The following is a 14700-nucleotide window of genomic DNA, read 5'->3' on the forward strand; positions in this document are numbered from 1 at the left end:
CTGTACTGTTATATACTGTAAGCAATGCCATCCTAGTGTATGTGGTGCTGTTGCAGGATGCTGTCCATCACCATCCGTGTCATCACTGGAGAGGGATGTGCTGGAGGTCATGATGGACCTTACTATTGTGGGTACTGAACATCCCAGTATTGATGAAAAACTGCCTACTTCCTCATGATAATATTATGTAGCATATGGCATCCTATATATAGTTGAGTGGCAGTGGAAAGGGGAATACTGCAGTGATATCCCTGATGTCTCTAGGCAGCTTTTCCAGGATTTCAGCAGGGCATAATCACCCTCTGCTTTATTCCTGCTTTGAACATGGGCAGTGATACATTTGATGATTGGACATGTTTTGTGTGTTTTGAATGGGCAACATCAACCAAGTCAAAAAGGGCTATACTGCAACCCCTGCAGCATGAATAAGACATACATAAGACACATGCACTGAGGGCAGGGATATGGATAGGAGAGATATGCACCTACTGTTGTGGCTTTAGATATCGAGGTGTACTGCAGTGTCCTCTTACCTATGGTTGGATCTGAGAGATCTCACTGTATGGAAGGCAGTGACAGAAATTAACTGCATACCTTATGTAGGAATCTTGGACACTACAGGGGTGTTGGGGAGATGCACTGGTTATGAGTTCCAGTACATTGCACAACTATCTGGCAATTAATGGAATGGTAAAACTTCCTTTTTATGTAACACTTTCTGTAGGTCTCAGCTGGGACCTTTATTGCCAAATGAGTGCAATCTATGCACCCATTATTTTGGGGTGTCTGGCAGTATCACTAGAGCCAAGTATGATGGTAGCTGTCTGCCTAACATTCTGGGGAAATAAGTGTGTAAATCCAGATATGTCAGCAATTTGACAGTCATCTTGAAGCCAAAGCATGTGATATAAACAGTGTGGCCCCAGTTTGCCTGAGGAAGGTCCCTATAGTTAGAACTGTAACAACTGCTCATATCATATCTTGGTATATGCTGGTATATGGGAAGCAGACATACTCCTCAAGTTCCAGTTTCTTGGCCAGAGTGGTCATCCTCAAGAAATGCATGTAAAATGTCTCTGTACACTCAAATGTGGTCTTAGAGCTGCTACTCCTCCAGCTGGTGTGATGTTATCAGTATGCTTTCCCTGGTGCTACCTGGCACTACACTCCAGGACACTTCTAATAATTCTGATAAGGTGTTTCTTTATGACAAGTCACTGGAACTCCAAGCATTCTACTAGTTGCAACTCTATAAATATCAGTGTGACTTTACCTTCATACTCAGATGCAACCACCACACACCTTCAAGCTTGATGACTACAAACTGCAGCCTTCTTTCTCAATATCCATTTGAATATCGTTATTCACTCATTTAATTTTGGCTCTTCATTGGTACATTATTATATAGTCAGGGGTATTCCACTTTCCCCATGCTTTTTGACTCATTGCCCTAAAAAGCTGTGTGATTCTATGAATCATTGCCTAACTATGAGTTCTTGAATTTGGCATAAGTCTAGAATGAATACTTCACAATTTGACAATGAGTACTTGTCATAATGTGTATCTGCATTGCAACCTCCAAACATTCCATTTATTTGTATCGGTTACATATGCACTCAACCCTCCTGCCTCTGCCTCTACTCCTCCCACCCACATTTCACCCCCCCCCGCCATATTTTCTCCACCTTAGACTCTGTTTTTCTCTAGAAAAATTAGACTTTCTTCTATTCCTGCAAATCTTTCTCCATAACTTTTTCTATTTTCTCAACCATTGTATTTGTCATTTATATCCCTTATGATTACTACTTGTGTCCCAGTGTTATTTAATTCTAAACTGCCATATATCTCCTTCTCTCTTCTTTAACACTCCATGTGCTATTTAATTCTAAACTCCCTTATAATGCCTTATTCTTCTTCCACTAACCCTTTTAGGAGCTTGGTACATTTTTCATAATAAGTTTTAGTGTACAAAGCCCATCTTATATTTATATATACACATGCTTATTTTATTTTCACAATTCATATCTTTCTGTAAAACTGCTACTCCCCTTGCTTGTCCTTTTGAAAATGTTATGCAAAATGTAATATAAACTGTTTGTTCTGCACGTGTCTATTTGTAAACTGTATACTAAATGTAAAGTTTATGTTTGTTCATATCTTTGCAATATTTTTTTGATGGAGCTTTTCTCCCCAGGCCTTCACTGAAAATGGGTGTCTGACCCAGTCGGGCTTCCTCGGTTACCAAATGTCAAATAAATAAATAAATAACCGACTACTGCTGGATTCAGGATAAATGGCTGTAAGAAGTTATTTTAGTCATACTTTATCTCCAAACATATTTGCCATTGTTAATAAGGTTCTGCCTAGCATTCAATATACTGTTTCTAATACTCCCTATCAGTATAATTCATTACTCCATGTGTATTTGTCATTTACCGTAAGAAGCAGTGTTCCTTCTCTATGCATTGCTCCAAGATCTTGTCTCACAGTTTGGTTAATAATTCAGGTATATTCAAACTGTATCCCTGTGCAGTCCTGGGTTAGAGGAGACGCCTAAGAATGCTCACTGATTTATATGAGTTTTTGCAACTGCAAATATCTAAGATTATATGTTATGCATAACATATACATGGAGGTTTTCTTGGCTGTGATTTTGTATTATGTTTTCTTTAAATTACTGTAGAGCTAATGTGCATCATTTCCCTCCATGCCTTCATTATGGTAAACAAAATATAAGCATAAAGCAGGTCAATGATCATAATTATGTATACAAGACATGGATGCCATGAAATTCACATTGAGAAGACATAATAAAGCATTATGATTGGAGACCCAGTAATAATTATTTGTAGTACATAGAGCTTTATCTGCACCAGCTACAGAAAAAAAGTGCTAAGTATTTTGCTGGCTTTTAAAGTTGTAATGCACTTAGCAAGTGCTATCAAACTATCCGAGAGGCAGTACACAAAATCAGGGCTACATTACCAGCACAGGCAGCAGACAGAAACAAATGCCAGTATGATTTGCTGACAAGTACTGTCAGATTTAACTGCTAGTGCAATATTCACTTTTGACAACTGAAGCAAGGGTGTTAACACTGGGTCTAGTGCTATGGAAGCACTAAAATGATCTGTCTTTTTCTACATTTTGGAGAATAATCACCATGTTCCATGCAGTACAAATAAATACACAACTTGGAGTAAGGGTCCTATGTTCAAAACACAGTGAAGGAGTAAGTAATCAGTGTTCAGAATGACTACATATCTTCAAGGTAACTGCTGTCAGAACCAGAACAGAATGCAATGACAGCAGAACTTGTATACTGTGAAATGCAGATAAAACAGTGAATAACATTCAAAGCCTTCTGCAAGACAAAAAAAATGTATAAACTCAAAAAGGCTCATATAGCTAAAGACTTTAAACGAGATTTGCCAACCGAATCAGAGTTTCACCCAACTCCTACCTCCACCAAACATAAACAGTCATATGGCAGCTTTATACCAAGTTAAAGTTTGGCCTTTGACTACAGACTACTTGTTTTTTCAGGGCCAAAGCACCCCAGTCTGCTAGGTTCACCTATGGAAAACAAATTCAGGTGTCCATTATCAATGCTAGGTTCACCTATGGAAAACAAATTCAGGTGTCCATTATCAATGCTAGGTTCACCTATGGAAAACAAATGCAGGTGTCCATTATCAATGCTAGGTTCACCTATGGAAAACAAATTCAGGTGTCCATTATCAATGTTAAGTTCACCTATGGAAAACAAATTCAGGTGTCCATTATCAATGCTAGGTTCACCTATGGAAAACAAATTCAGGTGTCCATTATCAATGCTAGGTTCATCTATGGAAAACAAATTCAGGTGTCCATTATCAATGCTAGGTTCACCTATGGAAAACAAATTCAGGTGTCCTTTATCAATGCTAGGTTCACCTATGGAAAACAAATTCAGGTGTCCATTATCAATGCTAGGTTCACCTATGGAAAACAAATTCAGGTGTCCATTATCAATGCTAGGTTCACCTATGGAAAACAAATTCAGGTGTCCATTATCAATGCTAGGTTCACCTATGGAAAACAAATTCAGGTGTCCATTATCAATGCTAGGTTCACCTATGGAAAACAAATTCAGGAGTCCATTATCAATGCTAGGTTCACCTATGGAAAAAAAATTCAGGTGTCCATTATCAATGCTAGGTTCACCTATGGAAAACAAATTCAGGTGTCCATTATCAATGCTAGGTTCACCTATGGAAAACAAATTCAGGTGTCCATTATCAAGCTTCATAGCCTTATTCAAAAATGTCAGAAAGGTGTCTTGTTCAGACCCCTACCTCTAGATTTTTACAGTGCTAGCAATTCTATGAAGACAATAAGTTATAAGCAAAAATAAAACAGAAGAATTATGTCAATAGTGTAATATTCTAGAAACTGTTTCTGCATAGCTGCATACATGAGCAATATAATTTGTCTCTTCTAACTATTTCACATTTTATGCAATCTTGTACTTCAGTTTCAGCGGCCTTTACAATAGCTGTGCAGTTTATGATTTTGTCTTGTATTGTTCATGTGAAACTTTTAATTCTCTTCTATCCTTTCCATCGGCAAGTCAAGCATCTAGTAATATGTCTGTAGGTAGTGCCATAAACCCATATCATCAAGATAGAAAAAATAACTTACCTTAACTACTCTTTGCAGAGAACCAATCTTTGTGGGCCTATTATGGTCAATCTCTGGGTTTTCCTTTTCTTCTGACCATGAATTATGCAGAACGTGTGCCCCTTCTTCTAGTGCAATTTTCTTTCCTTTAAAGTTGGGCTCCTCATATATGATCCACCTGTAGGAGATAATCACAGTGTTTACCCAAGACGATTAGCTACGTCATATGTGCCATTGTTGGTCCACACCATTTTTACCTGTAATGATTTGTATGGAAATCTATATTGTATACTCAAAGAAACATGATATATGCATGCAGATAAAGGTGTGTGTCCATATCAATCATTCATTACATGTACAAGGAGATATGTTGATGAGGCCTGATAAATTGCATGACTATTTGTGCAAATCTCTACAATTGCATTAACACTGTTTTGTACAGCCTTACACCACTGTTTGTAACAAACCTTATTCATCTTGACCTTCCAAAGTGTCACCAGTACTGTCTAAAATGCTTTCCAGTATTACTGATAACCCGTTCCCGTCACCATTTAAAATACCATATTTTAGTTTTTATATTTATTTCATATGAAGATGCTTTCCTGATTGGCATTGCTGATTTTTAAGATAAATTAAAGCCTGTATTAAATGTAACATTTCCTTCCTTTCACTAATAGTTTACTTAACTTTATTTAATTGGTTTTTAGCTTAGTTTGTGCCTTTTTGGCTCCTCTATTCTTGATAACTAAGTATCATGGGAATCTTTGAAGACACAGGTCTCCAGAACTGCATGAAGTACCTGAACTGAAATCTCACCATTCATTAGTACAAAGGTAAGTATCATGGTGCAGAAGAATGGATCTCTAAAAACAATGCCACTGACCCATATTTGGTAAACAAATCAGGTATCAGAGCAGAAGGACATGCATCTGATCAAGTTGCAAGTGGCTAATGGTCAGATCTTCTATCTTAGTACAGGATGAGGGTAACTTGCTGTTGCATTGTTGATCCTTGGAAGAGTATCATTGTACAGCAGCTAGCAATGGCATAGCAGCTCACAGTGTCGGAACCTCTGTAAGTTTAACTTCTCCAAGTCTTTTTGGTTACTCAGGGTACAATTCACGTTCATGGAATTAGTATTGCTTCAATGTATAATGTTAGCCACGTGAGCTCTTCTCAGCACACACAATGTACCCAGAACTATCTCCTTGTGTAATTTGTTCACATATAAGTATGACTGTCAATTATTTTTTTATAAGACGCTTTGCTTCTACTACTATTGGAACTGTCTGTATATCTTTCTTCCACATTGGACTAATTTCTGCCTGCAAGTCCTTGTATTTTTATGACTTTGAGTCTCTCAGTACATAAAACACTGGAATCATGGGTAATCACTGGGTGTAGCAATTTCAAAGATCAATGATACTTTTGTATATTTTCATAGACTATTAGATCTGTTTTTGTCGCATCTATTTTTGAGCTACTGCTAGTGGGTGATCCCATGTGTTATAAATTTCATCATTCTCTATAATGCTCTGTGGTTCATGCTTCTAATGCTTCTAAGCCATTTTTATATTGTAGCATTTGCACAATCCCCAAAGCAAGTCTTACTACATTATTAGGCCTTTCAGTATACACGCACTCTGCCATTAATGTATCGTATCCAGCATCCAGCAACAAGATGTGTGACTCTATAATAAAAGGAAAAAATTGCTGTCCAGGACCAAGAAGGAGCAGGTGTCCAATTGGAAGCAACTTCTCTTTAGCCTGAACAAGCAAATAAGAGCACTAGTGAAATCCACCAAAGCAAACTTTGAGTCCAAACTGGCCACATCTACTAAAGACAATCATAAGGCCTTCTTCACATATGTCCGCAATCTCAAAGGAAGCATTCAGATCTGATCAGAACTAGTGGTCAAGGACAACACATACACAAATGCTGTAGATATAGCCAACCTGCTGGCAAACAGGTTCAGTGAAAACTTCATGCCTCTCTCCCCCCATCAGTGAATCAGGACATCACCAGCATCTGCCCCCATTCCACTTATCTCTAGGGAACAAGTCATCACTGCACTCTCAAAGGAAAAAAATACAGCCTCCATGGGACCCGATAACATCCCAGGCTGCATCCTACATGAACTCAGGCAAGAACTTGCAGCACCATTAGGCACCCTATTCAAACAAAGCCTAAGTACCAGCTTCATCCCAGCCAAGTGGTGGACAGCCACTGTCGTCCCTTTGCACAAAGGTGGAGCAGCCACTGATCCAGAAAATTATAGACACATTAGCCCATGGAACAGATTATCATAGACCTCATTAACAAGGACATTGGCAAACATAGTTTGGTTTCATCTAGGGGAGGTCATGCATGTTAAACTTAGTTAACTTCTTTAAGACAGTCTCCAAAGCACTGGATGAGGGGAAGATGGTGCACACTGCCTACCTTGACCTGGCCAAAGCCTTCGATACTATTCCTCACTTGGGTATAATAGATAAACTCTCTCAACTAGAGATCAATCCATATGTTACCAGATGGGTAGCAAAGTGGCTCACTGATAGAACCCACCTCGTCAAAATTGGGGAAGCCACCTCAAGCAGTAGATCTGTAACTGGCAGTGTACCCCACATATTGGTCATGGGGCCTCTGTTTTTTGGGTTATACTTTTCTGAGGTGCAGGCCAAAAGCAGTGGGCTATGGCAAACCATGTTGTCAGATGACTGCAAGTTGGGTGCTGTCATCAATTCCCCTAGCAACGTGGACATCCTCCAAGAGGGTCTCACCCAAACAAATGACTGTTGCCAGAAACATGGCCTCAAACTGAATTCCAAAAAAATTCAACATCATCCCCTTTGGGGAGAGTGAAGTCCCTACAAATTACATTGATAACAAGGTCCTAAGCACACAATCAGTAATGAGGGACTTGGGCACCCAGGTTGCTAGCAACCTGACTTTTGACCATCATATTGCCTCCGTTGTACGGAAGGCTTTCTATATGGCCCACCACATTAGTAAGGGTATCTCATCCTGAGATAAGGAGGTCATAACATCCCTGTATTCTTCCCTTATAAGACCCATTATTGAGTACAATGCTCATTTCAGCATATACCTGAGGGGTTTAGTAGGATCTAGCCCTTGTATTGCATACAGGAAGAACAAGAGCTTAAAAGATCTGTTATGTGGAGAGTATCATTCCAAAAAACTGAGTTTCAAGTCACGAGCAGGCACTGTACCTTGTGGTACCTGTAAGGCCTGCACCTTTATCAATAAGGACACTACTTTTCTGCATCCCGTCTCAGGTAGAATCTTTTCTTTAAAAGCCAGGGCTACATGTAGAACAAAGGACATTGTTTATCTGGCCAATTGTGGTTCTTGCCCTTGTTTTTATGTGGGCAAAACCAACAATATGTTTAAGGTCAGGATCCTACAGCATTTATCTGCCATTAGGAACAGTGATCAGCACAATGCCCTCTTTAGACATATTCAAGATAATCCCACACACAATTTTAGCTTTAGGGCTATAGTTAATGTTAGTTTGGGTAGAAGGGGTGGAGACATCAAACAATTAACTGAATTAATTGAGTCTAGATGGATTATACAGCTGATGGCCCACAGGGGGCCGGGTCTTAATGATGTCATCACAGTGAAACCCACCCTGAAAAATAGGCGGGTTTTTTTACTAGATGCTGATTAGAAGATGTTTTGTTTAAATTGTGAGTTTTGATGTCTGTTATTCATCTGATGAAGGCTACCAACCCGAAAGCGCTTATCTGTTTTGTACCTGCTTTTATTAAAAGTTCTTATTTTTACTACTTGAAGCATCCAGCGGTGTTCTTCCAGGACTTTTCTGTTTTTAGCATATACCTCACAAAGCACATGCAGCAACCGGAGAGATCAGAGGTTCCTCACCCTGAGAATCCAGGGCCTCAAACATCTACCCTTCACAGATAGGCTAAAACCTTGTCTCTCTATTCAGCCTCATACAGACTCTTCAGAGGTTACCTCTGTCTGGCATACAAAGCAATCTCAGACCCTGCCATGATGGGAATGCTGCCTATCCACAGGTCAAGCTTTACTCAAGTAACCTACATGCGTGACCTCAACCTGGTCTGTGACATCAATAGGACTTGTTGGTCCACCAGATTTGTGTCCCAGAGACTCCCCCATTCTGTGTAATAGACTCCCTCAACATGTCCGAGTACTTAATTATCCCTTTTTAAGCGCAACTTGGATAAGTTGATGGGGAACAGAAAATACACCCCTGCGATTCCATCTGTGTCATGGGCTAAATTCTTGTTTAGGCTTGTAAGGACCTCAGGGCCAATAGCCTAGTAACTTCCTATGATCCTATGTCTACTGTCATGAGGAAAGTTACTGCTTTGTCATGGCTCACCCTGGAATATCCCCCTCAGAATTTTTATTCCTGGGATAATAAGTTTGCTTTGTCATGGCTCATCTGCAGAGAACCTGCATTTATCTGTTTCTCCCACTTGTTCAATGAATTTTGTAAACCAATGTGTATGTAAGCCCATTATCTTGGGCTGCCATTATTCGACATTTATCTTTTGGTTTCAGTTCAGCTCTTCTTATCCATTTCTGCATCACATCTTGGTCAACATGAAGTTGTTCCAGAAGATCCCTGTATTTGCCGATCTATTTATGGAAATTTCAATTTTCTTTCCTTCTTATCTGATCCTTTTCGTTATACACTTTCTTCTGTTTTTTTTTTTTTTTTTTTTTTTTGACACATTCAGTTGCTGTCTGATTTTTGTCTTCTTCTGGTTTGACTTCCATTTCCTTATCACACTGAAACGCTTGTAGCAAACTAAGCAAGGATGTCATCTTAGACAGTTTTCTTATGTTTCACTATATTTGGATCTGGTTAGGCTAGCAGATAAGTGCGCAGTGCCATGACTGCAAATGTATACATGTAATCAATTTTGAGGCAGCCTATACCTCCTTCGGAGTAAGGAATATATAATTTTGGTGTGCACCAATTTTTATATCATTTGATAAGCATAAAGCATTCTTCTTATTTACCTGTCCAACTGATTCAATACTCTTTGGGGCCAGTCAATCACTTGAAAACTGTAGGTTAGAATAGTAACTGGTTTCTAGCTTGGACTTTATTTCTAGATGTCAAGGAAGTTTTCAATATTAGTATTAGTCTTCTGAGATATTCTTCAGAATTTTAATCTATTCTGCTCATGTTTTATTGGCGAGCCTTCATCTATACTTAAATATTCATACACGCTCCTGCTCAAGTTTAATTAAGATTAATATCTTTTTGGTGTTGCAGTTTTCCTGTTTTAAATGTTGGTTTTGTACATTTCTCAAGACCAAATGACAGTTTTATATAATCTGAGAAAGTTTAAACCATTTGTAGTTGAGCTTTCAACTCCTTATCTGATGAACTGTAGAATTTTACGTTATCCGTCAAAAGTAGATGGGATATCTTTAAACAAGGCTGTTTTCTGAGAGTCAATTTGTAACCATTGGTGAATCTGTTAAGTAAATCACTTAATAGGTTAAGTGCAAGACAAAATAGCAACACTGATGGAGAATCACCCTGGAATATCCCCCACAGAATTTGTATTCCTGGGATAATAAGTTTGCTTTGTCATGGCTCAACTGCAGAGTAGTTTGACGCAGTTTCAGTCACTGTAATGAAATTGATTAATATAGGGTGTATCTTAAGCATTCTTGTATCCATGAATGCGGAATGCTGCCAAATACATTTTTGTAATCTATCCATGCCATACTTAGATTTTTCACTTTTTACAAACAACTCTCTGCTATGGCTTTATCTAGCAGTAAATGATCCTTTGTTCCATTCAACTTTCTTTTGTTACCTTTATGTTCTGTTGTCATAATTCATTTTTTTCCTAAATGATATAAATTCTTGTCTGTTTCATTTCTAGTATTTAGCTTGTTTGCTGTCAGGAGGAAAGTTACTGGTGTATAATTTTTCGGATGGCTTGCGGGTTCACTCTTAAAGTATACTTTTTCCTGTTAACCAGTCTGGCATATGTTCAGAATACGCATATAAGCAATTCTTACTGAAGGCTAAATCTTTGTGTAAAGATGCTAATTCATTTAACTAGAATTTAGATACTGCATCTAGGCCTTGGGTTTTCCAGTTAGGAGTTTGTCTTAAATTTGTCTCAGTTTCTCTGGATGTTACTTCATCCCATTTTGTACCCATTTTATATTCTTTACATATGTTCATAGGTAGGTACTAGGCTATTGGCCCTAGAGCCTATATAAGCCTAGCCAAATGGTACCCTGGCTTTCGCCACCCAATAAAATGATTTTCCTGTGCCCCTGTAGAGCAGAGCCACAGAAGTGATCCCTGGGGTGAATTTCCTATTTCCCATCCATTCATCAAGATTCTTCTTGAAGAGTGCTAATGAGGGGCTTTGTTTGATATAGATAGGTAGTTTGTTCAAGAGTATGGGACATCTCTGGGACAGGAATCTATCCCTCCAGCATTTTCTGTTTATTGTGGTGACAAGGTTTAGGTCCCTAGAGAGTGTAACTCAGAGGGATTGGGATTTCTTTAAGTGCACCATGTCCAACAGCTCTGGGTTTGACATAGCTTTGTATGTTAGGCAGAGATCGCCTCTGAGTAGGTGATATGTGACAAAGTAAAGCTGGAGTTTTTTTAGATGGTCTGCGTAGGGCATCTGTTTGAGGCTGGTAATCCTCTTTATGAGGTATTTCTGTGGCCTTTCCAGTTGTTGTAGAGGTCTTGTGAGGTACATACCAAAAGGGGCATTGTACTCTTACAGGTCTAATGAGTGACGAGTAGAAGGGAACAATGACCTATTTTTTCCTGGATGAGAAACCTTTTGTGATGAGGTGTGCCACGTTGAAGGATTTCCTGACTACTGTGGCAATGTGATTATCAAAAGAGAGACTACTGTCCACCTGTGTCCCAAGGTCTCTTATCACACTTTCGGTGTTAAGTAGACTACTGCCTATGTGGTAGTTCATGGGTGCAGAGTTTTTACGAAAAGGGATGACAATGCACTTTTTGTCATTGAGCTTGAGGCCATGGCTTTGACAACAGGCATCTGTCTCAGTGAGGCCCTTTTGTAGGATGTCTACATCGTTAGGAGTTTTGATTATGGCTCCTAGTTTGCAGTCATCTGTGAACTTCATTAGCCAAAGTCCTTCTGTGTTAGCCTGTACTTCAGAGAAGTAGATACCAAACAGGAGAGGACCCAGGACTGAACCCTGTGGTACTCCACTTGTCACTGGTCTGAAGTTGGATTTGGAGTCTGCCACTTTCACAGTGTAGGTTCTGTCAGTGAGCCAGTTGGGAACCCATCTTGTGACACAGGGATTTATACCTAGTTATTGAGTTTATCTATAATTCCAGAGTGGAAGATGGTGTTGAAAGCCTTGGTGAAATCTAGATAGGCTGTGCGAACCACCTTACCCTCATCTACGACTTTGGTGACCGCTTCAAAGAAGTCTATCAGGTTTAGGAGACATGATCTGCCTTTTAAAAACATGAACTGGGTAGGGTCCAGAGTTTGGAGATTACCAATGTCATTGTTTATAAGTTCCATGATGATACGTTCCATAGCCTTGCAGACCAGGCTCGTCAGGCTAATGGGGCAGTAGTTCCTGGGGTCTGTGGTGGCTCCCCCTTTGTGGAGTGGGATGACCGTTGCTGTGCACCATTCAGTGGACACAAAGCCTGAGGTGAGGCTATGATTGAACATGGTACCTAGGTGGGGTGCCAGTTCATTCTGTAGTTCGTGTACAACGCAGCATGGGATGCTGCTAAGTCCCATGGATGCTGTGTTCTTGGCTTTTGAGAGTGTGTTTTTCTACCTGTGCAGCTGTGATTACAGGAACTTTGCATTCTTCCAGTATAGAGATGGATCCTTTAGGGGATGAGATGGGGGTAAAGTTAGCACTGAACCTATCTGCCAGGATATTGGCAATATCAGTCGGTTCTGTATATTTAGTGCCATTGTGCTGTAACTTAGAGCAGATCTGAGCATTACCATTGAGATTCTTGGCATAGCTATAGAATGCTTTGTGGTTGTCTTTAGAATCAGGGCAATTTTGTTTTTGCAACTAGCTCTGGAGAATTTTATGAGGGATCAAGGCTTCTTACTGAGGCTGACCAGGGAGTTCCTCCAATCATGGGATTTTACTCTTTTTTGAAACAATTTCTTTCTTCTGTTGTACAGTTTGTTTATGGCAGGGGACCACCAGATTGGCTTCATTTTTTTGGAGGATAGCATCTTGGTTCTGTTAGGAATTGCACGATCCAAGCACTCGTGTAAGTGCTCATAAAGTGCATTTGTGTAGGATTCAGCAGTCGTACCTCTACTGTCCATCAGCATGAGTGTCGTGAAGTTTGCCACTTCTGTCTTAAGAAGTGTGAAGTTGGCTTTGGAGAAATTTTTTACGGTGGTTTCCCTAATTGGGTCGGTGGGGTGGGGGTGGGAGTGGGATGTGGATGTCTGGGGTGATTCGCTTGTGGTCGGATCTGACCAACAAGGAACTGACCCTTGATGTGGAACAACGGTTGCCCATGTTGGTAATGACCAGGTCTAGGATATTGCTGCCCCTGGTGGGGTGTGGATAAGTTGAACCAAGGCGTTGGAATTTATAAATTCCAGAAAATGTTGAGCACAAGAGTTGGTAAATGAGTAGTTTTCCCAGTTAATGGTGGGGTAGTTGAAATCGCCCATTATTAGGGTGTTAGGTTGTACCCTAATATTTTCCAGTGTATCCGGAAAGGAGGAGTGGGAATCCTGGGGCATGGTGGGGGATCTGTAGCAAGCTACAATTTGGACTGAGGTCTTGCCCAGAGTTAGTTGTACTTGGATAATCTCGGATGCATTATGAGCAACTAGCCTGGTGGTGTGGATATCCTTAATGAATATGGACACACCCCCGCGTTTCGTGTTTCGGTCCAGATTACATGGCTGAAAAGTGTGGTATGAGTTACAACCTGGTAGTGCAGGGGTGCTCTCTGGAGCCTTGAACCAGGTCTCAGTCACTGCACAGATATCAATGTTCTTCATTTTAAGGAGTGCCTCGAGTGGGTGCATTTTGAGATTTAGACTTCTAGCATTGAGTAGCATCACCCTCAGTTTTTGCTTGCCTGTTACTGTTACGGTAGTGAATTTGTCATTTGAACCTTGCCTAAAAAAGGCACTATCGGGGCGGCAAGAACCTTAGCCAGTATCCAGAATCCCTGGGGTGACAGGTGCAGGCCATCTCTGGCAAAGCATTGTGGTCTGTCGGCCATGTCATCCCAGGTAGACAGATACTGGATCCCTTCAGAATAACACCAGGAGCTTAGCCAATTGTTGAAGTCAATCATTCTGTCCTTGTACAGCGGTATCATTCTGGGTGATGGCAGGATGCTACTCAGGGCTAGGGTCATACCTGTCTGGGCTACAAGATCAGAGAGCTCTTCCATGTCTCTTTTCATGTAGTCCAGGGAGGTACATCTCAGGTTGTTCACACCAACATGGACAATGAGAGTCATATTTTTACTAGTTGTGGAGTGACCTGAGTGCGTGGGTTATGTGGCGGATCCTGGCACCTGACAGGAAGCTGTTAGTAACCTTTTCCTTGTTTAGCCTGGTGAGTGGGACATCAGTGTGCTTGACTATAGAGTCACCTATGACTAGTGTGTTGGGTACATTGTTTTGCCTTATTGGCTGTGGTTGAGTGGTACACTGAGTCTGCGGGCTATGTGTCATTTGGGTTGTGTTGGGGGGTGGAGGTTGCTTGCATTCTGCTTTGGAGGTCTCTGTTGCTTGAGCAGGTTATTATTGAGAGTCTCCGTGAATGTTTTTGTGTTTCTATGTGTGGATTTTGGTGTAGATTTAGTGAGACTATGTGATGAGTGTGGTGTGGTGCAAGTGTTTACCTTCTCCTCTTGATTGTCAAGTTCAGTCTTTGTTGGAGAGAGCTTTACCTCCAGTTTGGCTAGATAAGTGCATCTCTCACAGGTTGTAGTGTTGGGTGGTAGGAGGAGAGGGTTGTCTGTGTACATGAGG

General features: G+C 40.4%; 1 protein-coding gene across 1 annotated transcript in view; it reads right to left on the bottom strand.

Moving 5' to 3' along the window:
• The window catches only part of CRYBG2 (crystallin beta-gamma domain containing 2), a 1696066-nt gene that overhangs the window by 363060 nt on the left and 1318306 nt on the right, over positions 1-14700 (bottom strand). The window contains exon 7 of the mRNA XM_044084069.1: positions 4684-4840. Coding sequence (XP_043940004.1) covers positions 4684-4840 — 157 coding nt within the window. The remainder of the gene's footprint in view (positions 1-4683; positions 4841-14700) is intronic.

The sequence above is a fragment of the Protopterus annectens genome, chromosome 1.part1 (genome assembly GCF_019279795.1).
Source record: "Protopterus annectens isolate FY-2018-M chromosome 1.part1, PAN1.0, whole genome shotgun sequence".
NCBI classification, from domain to species: domain Eukaryota; kingdom Metazoa; phylum Chordata; order Ceratodontiformes; family Protopteridae; genus Protopterus; species Protopterus annectens.